Source organism: Macrobrachium nipponense, chromosome 24 (genome assembly GCF_015104395.2).
Source record: "Macrobrachium nipponense isolate FS-2020 chromosome 24, ASM1510439v2, whole genome shotgun sequence".
NCBI classification, from domain to species: Eukaryota; Metazoa; Arthropoda; class Malacostraca; order Decapoda; family Palaemonidae; genus Macrobrachium; species Macrobrachium nipponense.
Window position 1 is genome coordinate 66,193,290 of NC_061091.1, and position 27,358 is coordinate 66,220,647.

Below are 27,358 nucleotides of genomic sequence, written 5' to 3' on the forward strand. Positions count from 1 at the left end.
GGACGGTACTATAATGATGTAGCAGTGGGAGACACTGGCCTCCCTGCAGCTATGCATGAATATTTTAAGATCCTCTAAAGACTTTAAGGTAGTGCTTTTTGAAAACCAAGGGTGACTTCCAACCAGTATACTTCTTCAGATCATCAAGTCCATATATTTGAAGAAGTTAACAGAAGTTGCTATTGCCCGAATGTCAAGCACCTTGGGGAATGACCCTGGGATGGCTTCTTGATAAATATAAAATCTGCTGCCTAATGCCTTTTAGAAATAGTGTACCACCATCTTTTCTAATGAAAAGGGGGCCTTCGGGAATAGGTAGACGTCCTAGATAAATAGTCCTTAAGAGTTTTAACAGGACATAAACGATGGATCCTGCGGAAGCGGGACAATCTTCCATGGAGACCACCTCATCAAGGGATCTTCATTCTTAGCTAGAAATTGCTTATTTGGCAAAGCAACACGTCCCCGAGGAAAGGAACTCAATATGCGCTTCATCTCTAGATAAAGATGACAGCTCTGATATTCTGGCACCTGAAGCTAGACTCAATAAGGACAGAGTTTTACGCAAAATGGTTTGGTAATCACATTTGAAGTTGTCTGTTTCCGAGGCTAACCTAAGGAAACATCCATTTAAGAAAAAGAAACCCCATGACACTGATGACGGTCTGTGAACGGGCCGTAGACGTGCACATGCCCTTGGGATAGAGGTGAAATAAGACTCGGTTAGATTGATACCAAACCCGAGAAGAAAATCTTTTTCAGAGCTGACTTAGTGGTTGTAATTGTTGCAGCTGCCAGCTTGTTCAAATAAAGACCTGAAGAAGGTTATGGCCACGTTCAAGTCATTACTTTGATATTTGATTCTCTGAGGAACGAAGACAATTTCTTAACTGCTGAGTCATACTGGCGAAGCGTAGACTCTCTCTTGTCTGACTCCAAGAACAACATGTTCTGTGGATCAATGTCGCCTACTCTCTTACCTGCAAACTTCATGAAATCCATAAAGTTAGGGTTTTGTGTGAAGACCTGAGGAATCGAACACAGTCCTCGTTTGAACTTGTTGCGATAGTCTCAAGTCCGGGAGAGGGTGAGGGCGAAGACCTAGTTCCAGGAGAAGGGGAAACCAGTTGCTCTTGGGCCAGTGAGGGGCTATGAGAGCCACCTGGCCTTCGAAGGATCTCAACTTGTGCAGCACCTTCAGGAGAAGGTTCACTGGAGGGAATAAATAGATTTTCGACCACTGGTTCCAATCTATGCTCAGGGCGTCCGTAGCGTATGCCAGAGGGTCCAGATTGGGGGCTACATAACAAGGCAGCTTGTGGTTTGCCTCTGTGGCAAACAGATCTACTTCTAGACCTGGTACTCTTTGGCAAACCCTTCTCGAAGGATTCTTGGTCCAGTGACCATTCTGATTCCAGAGGGACCGACCGAGACAGGGGCTCTGCCACTACATTGTGGACTCCTGCCAGGTGAGTAGCCGACAGATGCCAGGTGTTCTTGGCTGCTAGAGAAAAGATTGCTATCATCACGTGGTTCACATGACTTGACTTTGAACCACCTCTGTTTATACAGTGTACTACTACTGCACTGTCGAGGACCAACCTGATATGAGTCTTCTTTGGAGGACGGAGCTTTTTTAAAGTCAGAAAACACTGCCATAGCTTCTAGAATGTTGATGTGAAGTGTTTGGAAGTGAGGTGACCAAGTTCCCTGAAACCTTCTCGTGCTGTGAATAACCTCCCCAACCTGTCAGCGATGCGTCCGTATGCACCACTAGGGACGGGGGAGGAGGAAACTGCAACGGTAACTCCTTGGCTAGGTTGGCGGCCTTTGTCCATGGGCGCAGGCGTTTTCTGAGAATCAGAGGTATCCGGGCGAACTTGTCCCGACACTTGGCATTTGCCTTCGAACGCCAAACTCGATTGATGTCCTTGAGCTTGGCTTTCAACAGAACGTCCGTTGACTGAGGCAAAACTGGAGCGAGCCTAGGATCCTCTCCTGATTCCTTCTCGAGTCTCTTTGCACTTTAAGAATTTTCTTGTTGCCTTGGCAATCTCCTTTCTCTTTCCTGCTGGAATGGAAAGAGTGTGAGAATCCAAGTCCCAATGAATCCCTAGCCACTGGAACTTGGACTCCGGAGTCAACCGGGGCCACTTGGTCCTGTTGATCTTGAACCCTAAATATTCCAGGAAAGACATGACCTTGTCCGTGGCTTTGTCATACATTTGCCTTTGTCCATCTCCCAGATTAGCCAATCGTCTAGGTACGCCACCACCAATATACCCTGGGATCTTAGCTCCTGCACCACTTGGTCTCCGCCAGTTTTCGTGAAAACCCTTGGTGCTATATCAGCCCGAAGGGCATTATTTACTTTTTTGAAGGAGTAGGCTTCTTTCCCTAGTTTGAAGCCGAGGATAATGGTTGGAAGTGCCGAGCTATCGGGGGACATGATAGTAGGCGTCTGTAAGATCTATAGAGGTGGTGACGGCCCCACGGGGAAGTAAGGTCCGCACCTGAGAGATGGTCAGCATTTTGAACTTGTCGCAACGAATGTACAAGTTTAGACGGGACAAGTCTAAGATCACCCTTCTTTGTCGGTCCCTTTCTTTGGGACGCTGAATAGACGACCCTGAAATTTCAAGTTCTTCGTCTTGGAGATTGCTCCCTTCTGGAGAAGGTCCTTGGAGTAATCCATCAATTCCTGCGTTGTTCCTGATAGAAGGTGATGGGTGGAGGAGGACCTTTGATCCAACTCCAGCCTAGGCCTCTGGATACTATGCTTTTTGCCCAACTGCTGAACCCCCAACGATGACGAAAGAGGTACAGCCTGCCTCCTACCTGAGAAACTTCATTGAGATGATGAAGGCCGGGATCCTCTGCCTACCTTGCACCTCTAGTTCGCCCTTGGGCTCTGGCTCCTCCGCGCTGGCGAAAGGATCCTCATAGCCCTGCCACCCCTAGCAACTCTGGTAAAGGGGTGAAATGCCCGACTCTCATAGACCAGGGTTAAAAGCGGGCGACACTGAATACTGTGAGGAGGCCTGTTGGTTGGACGGCGTCGAAAGGAAGAAAAACAAATTGCGATGCGGTTGCTGAGGCTGAGCCTTAGAAGTCGAAGGCTGGGATACCTGTTGAATTGGAACCAGCCTTGTAGCACAGGATGCTGTTGCGGGACTTGGAAAGGTAGGAACTTCCTTTGCCTCTTCTTAGCCCTAAAACTGGAGGAAGAAGACTCTGATTTCCTTTTGAAAGGGATTCCCCACGCAAACCTGATGCTTTGGTTAAGACGTGATGCCTCGCTCTGAACCTCGGATACTGCTGAAGCTGGGAATAGATCTGCACCCCAGATTGAGGAAGCTAGAAGCTTGTTGGGTTTCGTGCCTTATCGTCGCCTCAGACAGAACATGCTTCCTGCAATTTCTCCTAGCAATCGCAAAGTCGTACAAGTCACATTGCATGCTTAAAAGTAACGACTTCGCAATGACCTTAAACAGCAGCTCCTGAGCGTACTCCCGAGCCGCCGTTCTCTTGTCATCACTAGGGAGTTAAGAGACCTTGCGAGACGTGTTCTTAGCGTCAAATTCGGCTTGGATCAATGCGTCTGACAGCCTAGGAAGGCGTTCACTAACAAGGTGATTGCACAATCTGGCTTCAGCTTGCATACCGAGAACGTAGCTGGCAAATCCTCCCACAAATCCTCCCTACCTGGGAGTAGTAAAGATGTGGGACCTGTCTCCCTAAGCTGGGGCATGGGCTCTTCTCGAGTCACTGCCTGGAGTGTAGTTCTGCTACCTTTGATGTAAAAGGTAAGGGTTGCCGACATCAGTTGTAAACATGGTGAAAGGACTTTTAAAAGCTGTTATTCTAGTATTTGAGCAGTCCCACTCTTCTAGGCTCCGTACCCATGTTTGCTGAGCCTGATCTCTAGAAAGGATAACAGTCTCCTTGGGGGACCTTATCCTCTCTAACCAGAGCTGCCTCCGTAAGCCTAACATAGCCTATAAATGGAGGCTGTAAACCTTCGGGGAAAAACTCGAAATCCTCGAGCCTACGTGTGCCGCAACCTTCTATAGTCAACATCCCATTGACAAACGGAGCGAAGTTAGCACCCTCCGGAGGGGATTACCGGGGTGGAAGGGAGGGAGGCGTGGACCCGTCAGGCATGCTCTGAGCTTGCATCAAGCTACTAGAAGGGGCCGAAACTGCCGACTCCTGTCTGAGACCTGCAATCAGGGAGTCCTGAGCACCTAACCTGCTAAACACTTCTTCAAACCTTGCTGCAACTGAGCTGAGTAAACTACCAAGGCTACTGACCTGATTTAGAATATTTGTGTTGAAACTGGGTCTTGGTCAACGGAAGGAGAATCATCATGTCCCTCTTGCGGTACCTTATGAGGTATCCGGTCCCTAGAAGTTAATGGAATGGACTGGTAGGGCAATAGGAAGAATTCCCTCCTTGAGACCTTGGGATTGAAGGTTTGGAAAGTGACTTTATTTTAGTTTTAATATTGTGTATGAAACCTGGTGTGACTGCCCAGGCCTTGGCATTGTCTCTGATCTGCCTTTAAGCAAGGTTTACCCGCAGGTTTTTTCTTTAGTTTAGGAATCACAGAGAAGGAGTGCAACCTGGGAGGGGGCAAACCTCCTGTGAAACCCATGAAGGAATTGGAAGTAGAAGGAGAGGAAGAATCAGAGTCACTCAAGGAAAGATCCCGGTGACAACTAAGCTAGCTCATTAACACTGTTACCTGTACCCGTGCCTAGTGTAACGGGCAAATCCTCAACCACTTCAAGTGAGACTTCCTCTAGTCCAAGGTCCGGCAATTCCGCCTCTTGCTGTTCAATAACTGATGTCTTGTATTGATTTGATAATTGGTGCCGCTACTTTGGATCGACGTATCCGGCAGATTTTCCGGCTGGGAAGAGCAAAGTCGCCATATCTCGGGACGAATATACGGCTTAGCCTTCCCTACGTTCTGTCCAAACCCTCCAACCCAGATCTTGAGGGCGGAGAGTGCAGCATCCTTAATAGACTGCTCAGCCTTGTAATGCAAGGAATGTGTCAATACCAAGTAAATTCCTTGAACATTATTCTATAATTATTGATTAAACAATGTAATTTAATTTAAAGAAATTTTAATTGATCATTTATTTTATCTCATTTCAATACAATAAACATAGAATCAGCAGTGCGGCAACTTACCGAAGAGGTAGCCTGATGTACCAAGTCGTAGCAGGCAAAACAGTTTTCATGATGCCAGACCACGGAATCAGGAAGCAGCACTGCACAGGGGGCGTGGCCCCGACAAACGTCATGGCCGCACGGATCTTGCAGAGCAGCACTACAGCCGGTCAACCAGACACTGAGAGGCCTGTAAGTGCAATAATATATAAGAACAATTGCACACACTTAATAGGATAATGAAATATATTGCTTTCTTTTGTTGTTTTTTTTTTTTTTTTTTGTGCCGGAGCATTCCGGGCTATAAAGAAAAGAAAGGGTATAAAATATATTCATATGTTAAGTCCCGGGGAACTGTTGTAGGGAAAAAAAAACAAAAAAAAAACACCCGGAGTTGTATACCCGGAGCTGTATGACCCGGAGAGGGGGGTACACGAAGTAACCCGGGACGGCCACATGAACTCGCAAGTTCCGTGGCAAGAAAAATAAAAATAAAAATAAAGATAAAAATAATGATAATAAAAACTAAAATAACAAATATACTATCTCGCATACGGAAGAGTAACTTCCGTAAACATAACCCTCAATGACTCCGGGAGAGGCCGGAATCTAAACCCGCCTTATGCGGAGAGGGAATGTTTTAGGCGGGTGGATGTAAGCTCCGGGAGTGAAAGAAGCAGAGCGCAACAATCCACGGAAGCCGAGGCTGAAACGCAGTGCGACTAACAACTCCGGAGGCGGTCGGCTAAGAAGCGACACTCCCCAGCCCAAGGTCCTGGGAGACCCACTACACCTCCCCCTCCGCTGGTGGGACCGGCCGTCAGCGACAAACAACGAGAGCGGCACCCAACTACGGGGAGTCCCACGGGAGGGGGAGGGAGGGAGGGCTGAAGAGGGGGGACGATCACGTGACCAGCGATTCCCCGCGAATAAAGGATCACGAGGAAAACGCAGGCAAAGCCTATGAAGGCTAGCTGCCGACCGAACACCCAAATATACATAGACAAAATAAAATCAATTACTTAAAGCTTAAGGGAAAAAACCATGCTTTAACAGGGGTAATGAAAATAAGGGGCGAAAAATATAAAACGCAATGGAGGCCACTCGATGAGAGTGGGCGCAACAAGGAAAAATTACTTGCTCACCGACAAAACGAAAACAAACGGTTAAAGCTGACGAAAAGAAAAAGGGGGAATTCTTGAATGGAAAAATACCAAACTAAAATAAAAGGGGGAAGGGGGGAACGGTAGATAAACAACGAAGCACGAAACAAAGAAACGTGCACGAACGCCGACCCCCTTGAAAAACAGGAAATCATGAAAATAATAAACGTAGATCAAACAAGATCGACAAAGCAACTGCCACCCAAGACATAATAAAATATATACTGAAAATATATACTGAAATAGCATAAGTTACGAGTATATAAATATAAAATATATAGGTACTGAAGAAGCCCGCTCGAAATTGGTACAAAACAAGGGAACGACGTAATGGCGGCTCGCTACCGCTCGTTACGGGAGGAGACGCCTAACAAAATCCTAAATAAAGGCAAAACGAAAGGCAAAATCACTCCCTAAATACAGTAAAAAGGGCTGAAGGGCCCGAACCTACTTAACTTGGGTGAAGAGGCAGATTGACGATCCATAACGAAAAAGAATAACGAAACCAATAAAAAAACAGATAGCTATAAAAAAGCGTGCAACGCTGGGAGGCTATCGATAAGAATGTCGCCGCAGTCCCCTTCAACAGGGTAGCTGGGTGTGACCTATAGGTCGGCTCCCCGTTTTCAGGGTCTTTTGATGAGGAAAAGGCTAATTGGAGGGGTTACTGTGGTAGTGTTTAACACTCGCCCCAGTTCTATACCGACACCTTTTATTTAGGTGAGTGAGTCAGAGACTTCTGACATGTCCAATTTAGCAGTTCTCTGGTATCATAGCAATATTTTACTAGAAATAGTGCTAAAGAGGACACATTTCACGGAGCGACACGGCTGAGCCCAGAAATGATATTGTTATGATACAATAAAGTTTTATACATACTTACCTGGCAGATATATACAATTAAATGGCCCACCCAGCCTCCCTTCAGGAGACAGCTGGAAGAAAAAATATGAATTAGAAAACGGGTATGGTTCCTATTCCCGCCACCCAGCGGCGGGGGGGGGGGGGGGGGGGGGGGGGGCGGGGGGGGGGGGGGGGGGGGGGGGGTAGATCACCTGACCTACCTGCCGCGTGTGCCGCGAAATTCGAATTTCTGTCGGGGACGACGGAGTAATAGCTATGTATATATCTGCCAGGTAAGTATGTATAAAACTTTATTGTATCATAACTATCATGTTTCTAGTTTGTCATTCTTGAATTTAAATTGGAATTTGGAAGATTGTTGTATTCCTTGTTATGTTGTATGTGGAGTGAGTTGTGGAAAGTAATTCAATGTAGTAGATTTGTTCTAATCTCCTATTTGATGTATTAGACTTGTTTTAGTCTCTTATTTGAGGTCTTGTTTTTCTCTTATAATACGTAGTTCACTTTCATGATTTTTGAATACCCCAGAAACATCAGTCTTGTCCAAGGGGTAGAAAGTGTTATTATTCTTGTGGTTACACGTGGATCCATGGGTCCCCACTGGTCAGATATCTGCAGTGCTGCATGCAGCTCTGCAGAATTCACTTTAATTCAATATTGAGCCAGATATAAGTCTTAATTCTCTGTGTAGGAGATGCCCCAAAATTTAAGTTTGTTTCAAAGTAGTTTTTAACTTTTCCCCTTCTCTGTCTGTTCTAAAATGTTCTCATTTGTATACTGTATTCCTTAGACACCTTCAAAACCCCTTCGTATCCACAATGCTGCTGCTTCTAGGCTCTTGTATTGGTTTTCCATTAACTTTTCATAAATGTTTTTTTTTTTTCCCCAGTTCAAACCTAATTGTTATCACAGTACACTTTTGAGGTTACCCAGCTATCAGTTCTTATGTCCTAAATTCCCTAGATGTCAGAGGAACTTGTCATTCTGAGAAGTTAAAGTACATACATGTAAATGTGTTCTCTCTCAGTTCTTTCAGCTTTGCAGACTAGACATTGCCTCTTCAGTTGATGTTGGAAGGCTGTTAACATTTTCAGTGCGCGGTGCATCAAAAGATGTGGAAGCCTCCCAGCTGGGACCTTTTGCTAGTATTTGAGTCTCACCAACCTTCCTTAAAAACTTTTGGATTAAGCATCTCTGCTGGATCTTACACTGAAGGTGGAATGCTGGGGGGAGAGTAAAATGGCCTTTGCTGATGTACAGTCCTGTTCAAGAGCAGGATTGTCATCAGTTTATCATTTTCATTTCATTTCTCCTTTTTCCATCTAGCCATACTTTCATTTCAGCGCTGAATGATCTTATAGTCCCATAATCCATCCATTACACTGAAGGTTTTTTTTTTTTTTTTTTTTTTTTTTTTTTTTTTTTTTTTTTTTTTTTTTTTTTTTTTTTTATTAATTTTTTTTCTTTTTTTTTTTTTTTTTGGGGGGGGGGTTTTTTTTTTTTTATCATTTCTTTTTAAGGGGTCTAAATTGTTTTGCATCCTTGAGACAGGTGATTGAGCTTCATGCACTTTGTGGTATTGGGAATCATAATAAAGGCTGGAACTTTGTAGGTTTGCCTGTTGCAGCTGAATTCTTGGTGAATACACAACTCCATGTAGATGAGACCAGTCCACTGTGCCTTTTTTTTTTTGTCTGTATCTAAGATGAAGAGGATTGATTGACTTTCCTGAGTAAGAGCTTTTTGTCCTTGTCTTTAAAGGACCATAGAACCCTCATAGAAGGTAGGTTCATGCTGTCCCTTTAATGGCAAATTCATTGAGAAAACATATAGAAATAAAATTTCATTGGTTCAGAGAAATTATCCAAAGTGTAATGTGACAAGGCAAGTCACTGCAGGCAAAGGCTCTTTTTCATGGAAACAGATCTCCATAAGTCTATAGTTTTTAAAAGTAGCCTTGATTATTGTGTGGTATAATGGCAGCACTCTTGAGTTGCGAAACAACATACTGTGGTACATTATAATATCTTTGATGTGTAATTCAGGAATGGTTTTAGATGTTTGTTAAAACCAGTATAGTAGCAGTACAATTATCACCTACATTGATTAAGAACTCAGGGGACCCTTCATCTGGTTCTCACCTTGTTCCTGAGAGATGCAGACTTCAGGTTTTATGACCTTGTTTATACATGCGATTCCCTGTCTCTAAACCTTGGGTTCCTTTCAAATCCACAACCCTTGAGGCTCTCAAGTGAATCCTGTAGGTCACATTCAGCCAGGCCTAAATGCACTATTTAGGCTATTTATGATTTATGGGTTTCTTGTAAAACAAGTCTGATTTTTTATAAACAATTGAGTTTTCATGCAACCTTTCACTTGTATTATCGTATTACAATCTTTGTCATCCCAGCTCTGCTGATTTATTGGACTCAATACTAGTTCATACTACATAAAAAAATAAGATAATTGACTCCAGGGTACCTGTGAATCCATAAGGTGCATGCTCAGTATTACTATGCCTCTTTATCTATGTTTATTAAGTGACTGGAGTGTGATGGATATGTAAAGAACAAGAATGTTGGCTATGTATTTGAGGGATGGGTATGTATGAAAAAATTTAGTATTTAAGACTTAAGATTTTCATCCACGTGTCAATTTTTTTCAGACTTTATCAGATGACAGTGCAATTAAAGAAGAAGTTTCCATCGACAACGACGATCTTCAGGAAACGACATTTGAGTTCAGTTCTGCACATCAGGATGTGGATATGGAAAATAACAGTGGCATGAAAGATTTAGTCAATTTAGAACTTCCCATTGGTTTCAGCTCTTCTTCAGAACCCTTTGATTCTCAAGCAGGACCTTCTGGGTTGCAGATGGTAAGTGATTATTGTTCCATTAAGTTTTTTGGATGGACAGTACATATGTGACATTTCATGACATTAGGAAGTTCATAAGTGGGATTTATATTTGCGTTCACTCTGTTAAGTAAATAGATTTAGTGACAGGTTGCAGAAACTGAAGAAATGGATGAAATGATAGCTTTATGTTCAAGACACTGAGCTCGATGTTGGCAACAGTAGCAATCCCTGTCACTTAACTCGCCAAAAATATAAAGATTCAAGACGACATGGATTTATTAATAGTGTACTTGACACTGGCTATGGTGGGTAAATAAGTGGGAAAATGAAATTTTGAAGAAATGAGCATGTATGACCTCTGAAGATTTGTGATTTATCCTTTATGGTTAACCCTTAAACGCCAATTGGATTATTAAACGTCTACATAAATTGTCTGTTGGGTGCCGAACAGACGTATGATACGTTGACGCAAAATAGTTTTTTTTTTAATTCGCGTAAAATTAGTTATAGGCCTACTAGGTGAAAACTTTTGAATCATGCGCCTTGAGGGATGCTGGTAGCTCACGGATCAAGCTGTTGTTTTGTTTACAAGCGTTGCCCAGGCACGCAAGCGCGAATTTTTTCTTCTCGCACTAAAAAGCATCAGTGACACATTTCAGAAATTATTTAGTCACTTTGACATAATTTTTGCACCATTTTATATTAGCCGTTACAGTTTTATACGTATATGCAAATGTGTGCAATTTCATGTAGAATACAACAAAAAACAACCCATGGTTTTAGCTTTTATCAGTTTTGAAATATTTTCATCTAAATAACGATAAGTGCCAAAGTTTCAACCTTCGGTCAACTTTGACTACTGAAATGGTAAAAAAACGCAATTGTAAGCTAAAACTCTTATAATCTAGTAATATTCAATCATTTACCTTCATTTTTCAACAAATTGGAAGTCTCTAGCACAATATTTCGATTTATGGTGAATTTATGAAAACACTTTTTCCTTAAGTCCGCGCAGTAACTTTTCCGAAAAAATCAGAATTTTATTGTAGTGTCTTACCGAACAATTATAGAGCCGTGATTTCCACGAGCGGCAGGATACTAAATTCAAATTTACGCGTCGGCGTCGCCAACACTGGTGGTGATGACGTCATCTCCCTCCACTCGCGGGAGAACAGGTACAACTGCCCAGGTGAATCCAATCTTTTCCTGCCGGCGTCCGGTGAACATCGGTGGTCGGTGCGGTTGGATGACTTTGCTTCGCTTTTTCTTGTGGATTTGATCTTCGGAATTGGTGAAGTACTCTTTTGGCGTTGTTGTTATTTTGCGTTTTTATTTAGGCGTTGCCATGTCGGATTCTAGTCCGTCGGGAGTTTAGGTTTTGCCCATCTCAGGATGCCTGTAAAACTAGATATCCAAGTTAGAGTATGATTCTCACACTAAATGTGTTAAGTGTAGGGGACAGGTTTGTTCAGCAGATCGAACATGGTAACGAGTGTAGTGATTGGACTGATTCTCGATGGAAGTTTTTTAGTTCATACTCGGAGAAATTAGCTAAAGACAGAATTAGAAAAGCAGCGCTTAGGGAAAGTAGACTTAGCTCTGCTTCGTCTTGCGATGCATCTGTCCTTCTGTTTCTCCTCAAATTGTTATGTCTCCTTTAACTACACCTCCTATTCCTCCTACTAATCCCACTTCTCCAGCTTCCCGTGTAGTTTCTTCCGACACCATTGCCAGTCTGGAATCGAGTTAGATCAGAAATTTTCGGTACTAGCGAATACGGTTTTGCAACTTGGTAATTCAGTTAAGACGTTTTGGAGAAAGCGGCTTCAGGTAAGAGTGTAGTTGAGGGTGCTTCTGTCTGTCCTGACACATCTCCTAGACAAAGGTCCCTGTCCAGCTCCCCTGCACCGGGGAGAAGACATACCGGAAGTCCAAGGGAGTCGATCGGGATTTGCCCACAGACAGGCGCCTCTCTTGTTGAGCCTGTTGCGCCTCAACAGGGCTCGGTTAAGCGTTGGAAAGGTGTTGCGGTCAGACGCCTTTCGAATGATTCAAGCGATTCGTCTCCGGTCGCGCGGCGCTCTTGGCGAAGCTTCGCCCGTTTCGCGTCCCTTAAAGAGGCGTTAGGCGCTGATTCTTCGCTCCCTCCAGTCAAGCGGTATAAGGAGCCTGAGAGTAGGGTTGCGCCTCGGCCGTTAGCGGCTCGTTCGTCGCCTCAATCTGTGCCTTTTTCGGCTTCATCTACTAGTAGAGATTGTGGTTTTAGCGCTGTAGCTAGCAGTTCTAAGGGTGTTTCTTTAGGCGCTTTTCGTACTGTTACGCCTGATGCGCCTGTTTCGCCTCGAATTTCGGCGGCTCCGAGCGAGGCGCAAGTAGTTTTTCCGCCTCCTGCTGAACATTTAGGCTCTTCCAAGCCTACATTAACTGTTTTTGATTCGTCTCTGGCGCCTTTGCGCAAGCAGTTAGAAATGTTAACCAACTGGATGAATGAGTCCAAGGGTGGTTCGAAACCTTCAGATCCGGTTGTTAGTTCCGTCTACTTCTTCGGCGGTATCGGAGAATGAAGAAGAAGTAGAGGAGGAGGATTCACATCACCTCTCGTGTTATTCACGTCTCCTTAGATTTCTTCTGGTATCTTATCCAGATTATTTTGAGAAAGCGGCTCCGCGCTCCCCAACTTCGACTTTTTTGATGAGGAGGAAAACTTCAGACCCTCTCCTCCCAAAACTTGTTCTATCTAAAGCGGTTAGACATTCGTTGAAAGAGACGGAGAAATGGATGTCTATGAAAAGAGACTTAGGGAAGGCTCTTTTTGCTTACCCTCCCTCTAAGTTGCTTCGTAAGAGGTATAGGTTTTATGTAACTGGGTAAGCTCCTTCTCTGGGAGTTTTCTGCCTCCTCCCAGGGAGACTTCTCCAGTTTAATCGACTCCTAGAAGATCTGCTTTCGCCGCAGCGAAAGTTTTCTTTACAGCGCCTGAGTTGGACCACGTTGTAAAGAATCAATTTAAACTGTTGGAAGTCTTTAGCTTCCTTGATTGGACTATTGGCGCTTTAGCGGCCAAGATCGAACGACTGTCCTCTTTCTTTCTAGGAGTTAGCGGAGGATTGGATTGGTGTTCTGTCCTGTGCGGACAAATCCATTAGGGATGGATGTGATGAGTTAGCTTCGCTCATCGCCTTTGGCACCCTTAAGAAAAGGCAACTTTGGTGCTCCTTTGCTTCTAAAAGGGTTACTTCCCAACAGAAGTCTGCTCTTCTTGTTGCTCCTTTTGTGAAAGATAACCTCTTTCCAGACGATGTAGTGTTGTCAATTTCGTCTGCGCTAGATAAGAAATCTACTTCGGATTACTGGCACAGTCTACTAAGAGACCTAAAGCTCCTGTGGAGACTGTTTCCTTCGGTTTCTCCTCTGGCCCAAGCGCCTTTTCGAGGGAGAAAACCAAGCGCTTCTTTCGGCCGAAGTCGAATTTGCGACCTCAGTCTAAGGCCTCGGCCAAGGTTAACAAACCTTCCAAATGAAAGCTCGGTTCTTCATGCACCAGTGGGAGCCAGGCTGGCTCTGTTTTGGGAGGAATGGGAAAACAGAGGAGCAGAAGCCTGGGTAGTGCAAGTACTCAAGTTCGGCTATCGTATTCCTCTCGTTTCACCTCCCTCGCTCTCACCTGTGCCAATTCCATTCCAGGCATACTCTCCGGGCTCAGACAAATTTCTGGCGCTAGCCGCAGAAGTGGAAGCGCTTGTTCCAAAGAAAGCGATAGAACAGATAGAAGGGGATTTTCCTCCAGGCTTTTACAATCGCCTTTTTGTAGTTCCCAAGTCATCAGGGGGCTGGAGGCCGGTTTTGGATGTGAGCGCCCTGAACTTGCATGTCCAGAAAACAAAAATTTCATATGGAGACCATCGGTCGGTTCTGGAGTCCATCAGACAGGGGGATTGGATGGTCTCTCTGGACATGCAAGACGCTTATTTTCACATTCTGATACATCGCGAATCTCGGAAGTACCTGAGGTTCATGTTCGAAGGCAAGGTGTTTCAGTTTCGGGCACTTTGCTTCGGACTAGCGACCGCTCTCAAGTTTTCACCAGGGTTCTATCCCCGATAGGAAGCTGGCTGCACATATTGGAGTAAGAATCTCCCTCTATCTGGACGATTGGCTTCTCGGTCGGAATCAGAGAGTCGGTGCATGAAGGACCTTGGAACAACTCTGGATTTTGCCAGAAAGTTAGGAATTCTGGTCAACAAACAGAAGTCCCAGTTGGTTCCATCTCAGAGCATCCTTTATTTGGGGATGATTCTGAATGCTCAAGTTTTTCGGGCTTTTCTGTCCCCGAAGAGGGTTCAAGGCTGTCTGGAGACAGTTCAGGAGTTCTTGGACAAAAAGGTAAGTTCTGCCAATCAGTGGATGAGGCTCCTGGGCAAAATTGAACATCAGTGGAGAAATTTGTGACGTTGGGAAGACTGCACATGAGACCTCTGCAGTTTTTCCTGAGAGCCTCTTGGTTGCAGGAAGACACACCAGACTCGATTACCTTCCTGTCACAGTTCAAATAAAAGAGGACCTAAGGTGGTGGCTCTCTCGAGCAAGGTTGGAAGAAGGGTTAGATTTACGACCCATCCTCCCGAACCTACAGTTCTGTTCCGACGCATCGGACACAGGTTGGGAGCCCTACTGTGAAATCAACGGACTTCAGGAGCTTGGTCGGAGAAGGAGAAGTAGTTCCACATAAATGTAAAAGGAACTGTTAGCAATTTTCCTGGGGCTCAGACAGTTCGGAGCTTAGTAGAAGGTCGAGTAGTGGCAGTGCATTCCGACAACTCCACGGGCTCCCTCTCGTACATGCGGAAAACAACAGGGGGGGGACTCAGTCTTCTCTCTATACGGGAAGTAAGCCAAGGATCTCCTCCTGTGGTCAAACGAAGCGAAGTTCAGCTAGTCCGAGATTTGTTCCGGGAAAGATGAACGTCCTGGCGGACGAGTTAAGTCGTCAACAGCAAGTGTTACCTCTGGAGTGGACTTTGGACAACAAGATTGTCAGAAATTTTGGCGCCTTTGGGGACGACCGTCAATAGACCTGTTCGCGACATCAAGGAAACAACCGTCTTCCTCTTTTGTTCTCCAGTCCCAGATCCTCTAGCTTGGTCGGTGGACGCAATGCTGTTGGATTGGTCGGGTCTGGAAGCTTATGCATTCCCTCCGTTTGGTCTAATCAAGCGAGGTGCTGAACAAGTTCATGTCGCACAGCAATGTAACACTAACGTTAATCGCTCCCTTTTGGCCCAGGAAAGAGTGGTTCCCGGACCTTCTCCAGTTGTTAGTAGACTTCCCCAGACTTCTTCCTCCAGAGAAGTGGCTTCTCAAACAACCTCACTTCAAGAGGTTCCACCAAAACTTGTCCGCTCTAGCTCTGACAGGGTTCAGACTGTCCGGAATCTTGTCAGAGCGAAAGGATTTTCAAGAAGAGCTGCAGAAGCTATCGCTCGTTGTAGGAGAGAGTCTTCTAACAAACTCTATCAAGGGAAGTGGAGAATCTTCAGAGAGTGGTGTAGAAGTGCTAAAGTCTCACTTCTGCGACCTCTTTAACAGAAATAGCAGATTTTCTTCTATTTTCTTAGGAACTCTAAGAAACTGGCTCCTTCGACGATCAGAGGATATAGAGCCATGCTCTCTTCGGTTTTTCGACATCGAGGTTTGGATATTTCCTCCAATTCAGATCTGTCGAACCTCATATTAGGTCTTTCGAAACCACTAAGCTCCCGCAAGATACAGTGGCTTGGAACTTAGATGTGGTGCTTAAGTTCCTCATGGGGCCACCGTTTGAGCCTTTGAAGTCTGCTTCACTCAGGAACTTGACTAAGAAGGCACTTTTTCTTATTGCACTAGCTTCTGCTAAGCGTGTCAGCGAATTGCACGCTATAGACAAAAGAGTCGGTTTCTCTCAAGGCAATGCTGTATTTTCGGTATCTTTGACCTTTCTAGCCAAAAATGAGAATCCTTCTAATCCTTGGCCGAGGAGTTTTGTGGTAAGGAACTTATCTGATTTGGTTGGACATGAGGAGGAAGAAAGGCTCTTATGTCCAGTCAGGGCTATTAAGCAGTATCTGGTTGCCACTAAGGGTATTAGAGGACAATCTTCTAAGCTCTGGACCTCGGTTCAAAATCCCTCTCGTCCTCTTTCTAAGAATGCTATATCGTTCTTTTATTAGAGAGCTTATCAGGGAAGCTCACTCGCCAGTCCGAGAACGACAATCTTTCCGTTCTGAGAGTAAAGCTCACGAGGGTTAGAGTAGTGGCAATTCTTTAGCATTCAGAAAGAATTTATCTTTAGCTTCGATTCTTCAGAGCACGTTCTGGAGATCGAATTCGGTTTTTGCGAGTCATTATCTCAAAGAGATAGAAACGGTTTTCGAGAATTGTAAAACGTTAGGTCCGGTGGCGGTTTCTGGCATGGTGTTGGGATAAACGGCAAACAGGGGTCGTCACCTCTATGCTAACTTTTCACCTTGAATAGGTTGTCGAGTTCAAGGGAAGCTGGGGGTACTGAGTACCTGGGATACTCACCAGTCTGTTAGGTCAGATTTTACAATGGTTGGGTATGTATTTTTAAAGAAATCTGGTGTTGGTGACAAATGTTTTGTATGATTGAATTTCTGGTCTTAGCCCAGGGCAAGGGCAATCTTTGTTGTTACTATCCTCCGTCAGTCAGCCTTGACTCGCTGGGAACTACGAAGGATTCCACTCCTGTAGAGGCTAACTTTGGTCAAATTCCAATTCCTCTACAATAGTAAGAAGAGCACCGACCAGAGGCAGTAACAGTCTGCTGTAGCTCTCTTACAAGGTAAGGTACAACAGACACCTGGGAGTGTTTACTGGTATTGCAATAAATGAACCATTTAAAAATACTAGTGGTCCACGAATCCCACCTTCCCATAAATGTGTAATCAGCTCTATAATTGTTCGGTAAGAGACTACAATAAAAATGAAATTTTCATTATTAAAATGAAGTTTTATTGTATACTTACCGAACAATTATGATTATACCCACCCTCCTCCCCTTAGGTGGACGGACGGGCAGAAAGAATTGGATTCACCTGGGCAGTTGTACCTGGTTCTCCCGCGAGTGGAGGGAGATGACGTCATCACCACCAGTGTTGGCGACGCCGACGCGCTAAATTTGAATTTAGTATCCTGCCGCTCGTGGAAATCACGGCTCTATAATGTTCGGTAAGTATACAATAAAACTTCATTTTAATAATGAAAATTTCATATTTCAAACATCTAACTCACCTGGTAGTTATATATATAGCTTACGTCCCTGACGTCACGGCAGAATTTCAAAACTCGCGGCAATCGCCGAATTGGGTAGTCAGGTGCACCACCTGTGTGCCCTCTACCAGGTACGTAGCACCATACCAACTATTCCTCAGATCTTCCCTGCCGCCGCTACGGTGACATCGTTGGAACTTCGCTCGTTATAGCCCGTGTCTTTTGCAGTATTATTTGGTGAAGTACACTTGGCTTTGGCTTTCGCTTGATTGGATTTTGATTTCGTTTCGATATTGTTGTTTGACCTTTGCTTGTTTTTGATCTCTCTTTTTGATTTCTCATCATGTCTGATTCTGCTTCAAGTTTGAGAATGTGTGTGAAAGGTTGCAAGACTAGACTTGCTAAATCCTCTTTAGATCCTCATTCTATTTGTAGTAAATGCAGAGGAAAAGTTTGTGAGATAGGTGATAGATGTGATGAATGTGTGGGCTTGCCTGAGACTGAATGGATTGAATATTACCGCTATGTGCGTAAATTAGAGAAGGATAGGATAAGGAGAGCGAAGAAGACCTTGTCTCGCTCCTCCATAGACAGTCAAGGAATAGATAGTTCTCTATCCCTCGATAATCCTATTGATCCTCCTCCTGTTGTATCATTACCAAATCCAGTTTCAGAAACAGGTAAAAGTCCATCATTACAGGACATGATGACGGCATTCAAGCCTGGTCAACGGGTAGAATCCCTGGCACAAGACAGGGATAAATTATGGTCTAATATGAGAGATATTAAGTGAATAGTGAAATTAGTGCAAGTGCAGTGGAGGGTGCGGCCGCTCGGACTTGTCGTGCTCCTATGTCCTAGACCTCTTCCAAGCTCACCAAACCCCTGTGAGAAGGAAAGTCGACCGACGAAGGGAGGCGAGAGGTTTTAGCTCCCGAGCGGTCGTCCCCTCGACGTACCTATAGACGATCCCCAGGACGCTCACCCTCGCTATAGGAAAGGCGAGGTTAAAGTGTTTTCTTCGTCTTCTGACGACGCAGTACCCAGACGGGGCTGGCGTCGACTTCTAAATCCAGACCCATTATTAAAAGGAAATCCCAGGACGCCGAGCGTCTTGATACTGGACGCCAGGACGATATACGTCAAGAGCGTCCAGGATGTAGTCATTGGAGCAGCCCGAGCGCTTCCCTTCAGGTTCCGATATTTGCTCTCCTACCAAATTAAGACGTAAGACGTCGCACAGGCGACCATCGTCTTTGGTAGGAGGCAAGGAAATATTGGAAAGGGGGAAACCTTCGGTGCAAACTGCAACTCCGGATCGTTTCTCTTTCGATTCCGATGCTTGCTCTCCTGCCAAATCAAGACGCATGATGTGCGCACAAGCGGCCGTCGGGTCTTTGGAGGAAGTAAGGAAGGGGGATCGGACGAAGGGAGACTTTCGGTGCGTGCTACAACTCTGTTCGCTTCCCTTTCGTCTCCGATGTTTGCTCTCCTACCAATATAAGACGTAAGATAACCGCACAGGCTGGCCGTCGTCTTTGGTAGGAGTAAAGGAAGCATCGGACGATTGGATGCCTTCAGTGCATGCTCCTGCTCCTCCTTCGGATTGGCGTTCTTCAGGCCTTTCATCTCAAGACGAACAGAATGAAGAGAGAGAGATTGACTTTGCAACTTCTCTAGTCTGTTCCCAGCAGCAAGAAGCTCCACAGTTTTCCGTACTGCAAAGATTTTAAGCAGAAACTCTCCTCTCTTATGCAGTCATATCAACCTGCTACTCTTACTGTTAAACGCCAGGACGAACGACAGGACGAAAAACGTCTTGAAACAAGACGCCAGGATGAAAAACATCTTGAAGCAAGACAGCAGGACGATAAGCGTCTTGAAGCAAGACGCCAGGACGAAAGAAGTCTTGAAGGAAGACACCAGGACGAAAAACGTCTTGAAGCAAGACGCCAGGACGAAAAACGTCTTGAAGCAAGACGCAAGGACGAAAAAAACGTCTTGAAGCAAGACGCCAGGACGAAAAACGTCTTGAAGCAAGACGCCAGGACGGGAAAAACGTCTTTGAAGTCAAGACGCCAGGACGAAAATCGTCATGAGACAGGACGCCAGGACACCAGGCATCAAGGTACTGGACGACAAGACTCCAGGCATCAAGAAACTGGACAGCAGGATGCACAAACGCAACATGACATCGCTACATCAGTTGTGTCTCAATCAGAAGAAAGGAATGAAGACATCCCCCATTCTCCTTTTGATCAGATGCAAGTCGTTTCCGAGGAAGAATATCAAAACAGATCTACAACCTTCAGCAGATCTTAAAAGGCTTATGAAAGTTTTTGCGGAACTTTTTCCAGAAAGTTTTGTGCCAGCTGCCCCTCGTTCTCCACCTTCAGAGTTCACTTTAGGGAAGGCTTCTAAAGAATCCGACTTTACGAAGATGGTATTATCGCGCTCTTCGAAAAGAGCCTTGAAATTAATGAAGGAATGGATGGACTCTAAGAAAGACCAGGGAAAAACAGCTTTCTCATTTCCTCCGGCCAGATTAGCTTCCAGATCCAGCATCTGGTACGACACTGGAGAAGTCCTAGGTTTGGGAGTTCCAGCTTCTTCCCATGGGGACTTCTCTAGTCTTGTGGACTCTTCTCGTCGGACGGCCATGGGGAAGACGAAAGTGTTTGGTCTTCCTCTGAAATGGACCACCTCCTCAAAGGGATTTTTAGAGCCTTCGAAGTCTTTAACTTCCTAGACTGGACTCTGGGTTCGTTGGGAAAGAAAATTGAAAACTTGAAGTCTACCAAAACGGAAGAACTCGTTCACCTTATGTCATGCATGACAAAGCGCTTCGAGACGGGTCGAACGAGCTAGCAGCCCTTTTCTCAGCTGGAATCTTGAAGAAAAGGGCCCAATTTTGTTCTTTTCTTTCGAGTGGAGTAACGCTCACTCAGAGAGCGGAACTGCTTTTCGCTCCCTTTCGACTCATCTTTTTCCGCATAGTTTGGTAAAAGAAGTATCCTCAGCTCTGACTCAAAAAGCGACACAAGATCTGATGACTAAAGCAGCAAGGAGAGTGTTCCGTCAAGTTTTGCAGGACAGAAACTTAAAGAAACCACTCCTCTACCACGTAGTTCTCGGCCCTTTCGAGGTAGATCCCTCAGGAGAGGGAATGCAAGACCTATTACAAAAAACTCCAAGAAAAGAGGCTTCAGAGGAGGAAGTAATAAAGTCTGACAAAGTTCTTCTTCAGACAGTGGTAGGAGCCAGACTCAAAAATTTCTGGCAAACATGGGAGAAAAAGGGAGCAGATCCTTGGTCTATTCAGCTTCTCAAAGAAGGATACAAGATCCCTTTCTGGAAAAAACCCCCCTTAGCAGAAAAGACCGACCGATCTGTCAGCCAAGTACAGAGAGGAGTCCAAGACTCTAGCGATACAACAAGAGGTTTCTATGCTAATTCAGAAGGAAGCAATAGAAAGAGTTCAGAACCTGGAATCTCCGGGGTTTTACAATCGATTATTCCTGGTCCCCAAGAACTCGGGCGGATGGAGACCGATTTTGGACGTGAGTTCCCTGAATTTTTCGTGAAGAAAACAAAATTCACTATGGAGACAACGAAATCAGTTCTTGCTGCAGTCAGACGAGACGACTGGATGGTTTCGTTGGATCTCCAGGATGCTTATTTTCACGTCCCGACCTACCCAAACTCCAGAAAGTACCTAAGATTTGTTTACAAGACAGAAACATTTCAATTCCGAGCTCTTGTTTCGGTCTAAATACCGCACCTCAAATTTTCACAAAACTTATGAGCAACGTAGCAGCAATGCTACACAAGAAACGCATCAGAGCCTCATTGTATCTGGACGATTGGCTCCTCAGAGCCCATTCCTACGCCAACTGTCTGGAGAATCTTCAGAAAACAATTCGATTATCAGAAGACCTAGGCCTTCTGATAAACCACCAGAAATCCAACTGATCCCATCCCAGGAAATCTTGTACTTGGGGATGAGGATTCAGAGTCAGGTTTTTCGGGCTTTTCGTCCACATTGAGAAACGGAACAAGCTTTAGAGAAAATAAGAAACTTCCTAAAGAAACAGAAGTGCTCTGCGAGGGAGTGGATGAGTCTGCTGGGACCTTTTCCTCGCTAGAACAGTTTGTCTCCTTGGGAAGACTGAACCTACGCCCTCTGCAGTTTCATCTAAATCAGCATTGGGACAAGAAGAAGACACTAGAGTCAATGTGTATTCCTGTTTCGAACGACATGAAACACTATCTACAGTGGTGGGAACGAGTCCCGTTCAAGCTCCAGGAAGGCCTCTCCCACCTAGAGCAGAGGAACCCAGACCTAGTGTTGTTTTCCGACGCCTCGGACTCGGGCTGGGGAGCAACACTGGGGAAGTTAGAAGTCTCGGGCTTCTGGAACAAGGAGCAAGTAAAGTTCCACATCAATCTGAAAGAATTGACTGCAGTTTTCCTAGCTCTCAAGGAATTAGAGAGCGTAGTCCGGAACAAAGTGGTACAGGTCAACTCCGACAACACAACGGCGTTGGCCTACATCAGCAAACAAGGCGGGACTCACTCAGTCTCTCTGTACAGAGCAGCAAGAGAACTGCTCCTCTGGACAAAAGGAAAAAACGTGATTCTGGTAACACGCTTCATTCAGGGAGAAAAGAATGTGAGAGCAGACATCCTGAGCAGAAAACATCAAGTCTTGACAACAGAATGGACTCTCCATCAGGAAGTTTGCAAGAGTCTATGGCGAATCTGGGGGCGCCCTTGCATAGATCTCTTTGCAACAGCGCAGACAAGACGGATGGAGACTTACTGTTCTCCAGTCCCAGACCCCGAAGCAATCCACATAGATGCGTTCCTTCTGAATTGGACACATCTAGACGTGTACGCCTTTCCCCCATTCAAAGTGGTACACAGAGTGTTACAAAAGTTTGTGGCTCACGAAGGAACCAGGATGACTCTAGTGGCACCCTTCTGGCCGACAAGAGAATGGTTCACAGAGGTTCCTGAATGGATGGTGGACACCCCAAGAAGCCTTCCGTTAAGAGTAGATCTACTCAAACAGCCCCACTTGGAAAGGTATCACCAAAACCTCCAAGCTCTTCAGCTAACTGCCTTCAGACTATCGAAAAACTCACAAAGGAGCTAGAGGATTTTCGAGGGAGGCAGCGAGTGCAATTGCAAGAGCAAGGTGGTCTTCAACCATTAAGGTATACCAATCGAAGTGGAGACTTTTAGAGGATGGTGCAGGGACAACTCTATTTCCTCTTCCAGTACCTCTGTGACTCAGATAGCAGATTTTCTGCTTCTACTATCAAGGGTTATAGGAGCATGCTAGCAGCTGTCTTCAGGCATAGAAACCTTAATCTATCTAGATAATAAGGATCTACAAGATCTTCTTAGATCCTTCGAGACAACTAAGGAAAGAATACAATCCTCAACATCTTGGAATTTGGATGTAGTCCTCAAGTTTCTCATGAGTGACAGTTCGAACCCTTACAGGAAACATCCCTTAAGGACCTCACCATGAAAAAACTCTTCCTGATAGCCTAGCAACAGCAAAGAGGGTCAGCGAAATCCATGCCTTCAGCAAAACTGTAGGTTTCAGACAGGGCAAAGCCATCTGCTCGCTACAGTTGGGATTCCTAGCCAAAAACGAACGCCCCTCTCAACCCTGGCCCAAGTCATTCGAAATTCCGAACCTCTCGGATCTCACGGGTGAGGAAGTAGAGAGAGTTCTTTGTCCGGTAAGGTCTCTGAGGCATTACTTGGAGAGAACGAGACAAATACGTGGCACTTCTGCAAATGTCGAAGAATGCGCTATCCTTTTTTATAAGGCAATTAATTAGGGAAGCGCATTCAGCATGTACTGAAGCAGATATGAAGCTACTTAAAGTTAAGACTCACGAGGTTAGAGCTGTAGCAACCTCGGTAGCATTTAAACAAAATAGATCTCTTCAGAATATCCTGGACGCAACATTCTGGAGGAGCAAGTCAGTTTTTGCGTCGCACTATCTTACGCAAGTGCAAACTTTGTATGAAGACTGCTACACACTGGGTCCGTTTGTAGCAGCTCTTTCAGTAGTGGGAAAAGGGTCTACCCCTTAAAACCCATAATCCAATACTCTTTTTCTTCTCTTGGAACTATTGAAAAGTTATGGTTGTTTGTGGAGACTGGATGCAGTCTTCCACAATCATTGATCTTTAGTCAGGTGATCAACTTGTTCCTTAGTAGTGCCCGGAACAAGAGTATTGTAGGGAGTCTAGTCACATAGAGGTTTGACCGGTTGACAGTCTCCAAGAGGTCTTCAGCCCCCTGGGTGGATCGCTGGACCTCATAAGGAAAGCAGACACAATGAGACAGGATATCATTAAAGTCAGCTTCCTTAACAGGTACGAACCCGTAAGTTTGTTTTTATTAACACTTATGTCAATTCCAACGATGATAGCTGTTTCTGACCCTCCACCAAAGGTGTTAATCAGCTATATATATAACTACCAGGTGAGTTAGATGTTTGAAAATGTTATTTTCATGATAAAATAAATTTTTGAACATACTCACCTGGTAGTTATATATAATTAAATTCCCACCCTCCTCCCCTCTAGAACTATGGGCATGGAAGATCTGAGGAATAGTTGGTATGGTGCTACGTACCTGGTAGAGGGCGCACAGGTGGTGCACCTGACTACCCAATCGGCGATTGCCGCGAGTTTTGAAATTCTGCCGTGACGTCAGGGACGTAAGCTATATATATAACTACCAGGTGAGTATGTTCAAAAATTTATTTTATCATGAAAATAACATTTTTTTCGTCCAAATATCGTAATGTTTGCACCGTTTTATGTTAGCCGTTACATAAAGTTTTATATATGGAAATGTGTGCAATTTCATGTAGAATACAACAAAAAACAAACCAAGGTTGTAGCTTTTATCAGTTTTGAAATATTTCCATATAAATAACGATGTGCCAAAATATCAACCTTCGGTCAAATTTGACTCTACCGAAATGGTAAAAAAATGCAATTGTAAGCTAAAGCTCTTACATTCTAGTAATGTTCAATCATTTGCCTTTATTTGCAACAAATTGGAAGTTTCTAGCACAATATTTTGATTTATGGTGAATTTATGAAAAAACTTTCCTTACGTCCGCGCGGTAACTCTTCCGAAAAAATCATAAATTTTTTCGTCCGATTGTCATAATGTTTGAACCATTTTGTATTAGCCATTACATAAAGTTTTATGTATGAAAATGTGTGCAATTTCGTTTAGAATACAACAAAAAACAACCGATGGTTGTCGCTTTTATCAGTTTTGAAATAATTTCATATAAATAACGATAATTGCCAAAATTTCAACCTTTGGTCAACTTTGACTCCACTGAAATGGTCGAAAACTGCAATTGTAAGCTAAAACTCTTACATTCTAGTAATATTCAATCATTTACCTTCATTTTTTAAAAAAATGGAAGTCTCTAGCACAATATTTCGATTTATGGTGAATTTATGAAAAAACTTCCTATGTCCGCGCGGTAACTGCTGAAAAAATCGGAAATTTTTTCGTCCGATTGTTGTAATGTTTGCACAGTTTTATATTAGCCGTTACATAAAGCTTTATATATGAAAATGTGCGCAATTTCATGTAGAATACAACTAAAAACAACCCATGGTTGTAGCTTTTATCAGTTTTGAAATATTTTCATATAAATAACAATAAATGGAAAAAATTCGACCTTCAGTCAACTTTGACTCGACCGAAATGGTCGAAAAACACAATTGTAAGCTAAAACCCTTACATTCTAGTAATATTTAATCATTTATCTTCATTTTTCAACAAATTGGAAGTCTCTAGCACAACATATCGATTTATGATGAATTTATGAAAAAAACTTTCCTTACGTCCGCGCGGTAACTTCCGAAAAAATCATAAATTTTTCGTCCGATTATCGTAATGTTTACACAGTTTTATATTAGCCATTACATAAAGTTTTATATATGAAAATGTGTGCAATTTCATGTAGAATACAACTAAAAACAACCCATGGTTGTAGCTTTTTGAAATATTTTCATATAAATAACTAAGTGCCAAAATTTCAACCTTTGGTCAACTTTGACTCGACAGAAATGGTCAAAAAACGCAATTGTAAGCTAAAAATCTTACATTCTAGTAATATTCAATCATTTACCTTTATTTTGCAACAAATTGGAAGTCTCTAGCACAATATTTTGATTTATGGTGAATTTATGAAAAAAATTTTCCTTACATCCATGCGGTAGCTCTTCCGAAAAAATCATAAAATTTTTTCGTCCGATTGTCGTAATGTTTAAACAGTTTTCTATTAGCCGTTACATAAAGTTTTATGTATGAAAATGTGCGCAATTTCATGTAGAATGCAACATAAAACAATCCATGGTTGTAACTTTTATCAGTTTTGAAATATTTTTATATACCGTATATACTCGAGTAATGTGCGATCTCGCATATCATGCGACCCCAAAATTTTCACCAATAAACAGTGGTTTTGTCATGTATCTCATGTATCATGCGAGTTCCTTTTCCGAGGTCAGTTCATAAGGTTGGTGCTTTAGCGTGCTAATGGCCGAGTCGTTCAGATGTGTGCTGCTGCTAGTGAAGTTACGGTAATTTTCTTACTAATCTCGAGAATTGAATAGAAGATCTCAAGATTAAAAAAGAATCCCAAGATAATAAAAGAATTGTAAAAATAACATGCCTTGGAGTCCTAAATCACTCTCTCTCTCTCCTCTCCTCTCCTCTCTCTCTCTCTCTCTCTTCTCTCTCTCTCTCTCTCTCTCTCTATCTCTCTCTCTCCCTCTCTCTCAGAAAATAAATACTGTAATTTGAGTCTTTCACCAACGGGTAACATTAAATGTGTAGACATCGTGTGCGTGTTTAAAAATAAATGTGCAGTACACACACATTCCGATGTTTCGGTTTTTGGAATTTTTCAATTTCTGAAATGTGAGGTCAGATGCATAATCAAACAAACATCACTACTGCAGCAAAAACATTTTTTTCCTTTGTTTTTCATTATTGTTATTTATTAATTACAGTTTATTTAAATATTAATATAATACTGTTACATGAATGTGAGATAATTAAGATCACCTATAATAAAATAGTGGGACAATGAATATCATATGTTCACTAATAGCTATTATTTTCAAAACAAACATTCCGTAAAACGCAAAAAAATATATGTACATAACAATCAAAATCTAATAATGTTTTGCAGTTCAACTTGTGAATTTCAACAATAAGTATGACTATATAATATATATCACCATATCGATCTTGCAGTTGAAGAGTCGTAAAATTTTGAGGATGGTCCGGAAAAGGATTTGTACTTGTGATTACGTATCGCTACAACACCATGTGGTATTTTCATACCACTATATTGATGACGCATCGCTACGACACACTGGTATTTTTCATACCACTATACATTATAGTTAAAATGATCCCGTTATATTATTGTTTTCACGAAGAAATAATTATATAAAGAAAATTATCGAGTAATTTTTGCCGTCAGCAGTCAGAAAATCACGAACATGGTAACGTTCAAACCTAGTGTCTCCACGGCATGTGTCTATAAATAGAACAGAAGCAGAGGGCAGTCATTGGATAACAGATCTCCATGGCTACCAACCAGCCAATCAGGTGTTAGTTATACTACTCTGTGAATTTCTTAGAATGAACGTTTACACGTAACACACGGGAAGCTAACGATGATGTGTGCGCTTTGCATACAGTACCTAGTTTTTGTTTTTATTAGTGTATTTTAACTGATTACATGAGAATATCTCTCTCTCTCTCTCTCCTCTTCTCTCTCTATCTCTCTCTCTCTCTCTCTCTCTCTCTCTCGTCTCTCTCAGGAAAGATACCGTCAATTCAATTTATCAGTATCTTTTCTTGATAGACAGAGTAAATATTTAGGACTCCAAAGCTTGGCATATGTCAATTATTTTATTATCTTGGGATTTTTGGTTAATCTTGGG

General features: G+C 43.5%; 1 protein-coding gene across 1 annotated transcript in view; it reads left to right on the forward strand.

Annotated features, from left to right (window-relative positions):
- The window catches only part of LOC135203285 (zinc finger protein 37-like), a 128,110-nt gene that overhangs the window by 21,546 nt on the left and 79,206 nt on the right, over window positions 1-27,358 (forward strand). Inside the window, exon 5 of the mRNA XM_064233045.1 lies at window positions 9,875-10,087. Coding sequence (XP_064089115.1) covers window positions 9,875-10,087 — 213 coding nt within the window. The remainder of the gene's footprint in view (window positions 1-9,874; window positions 10,088-27,358) is intronic.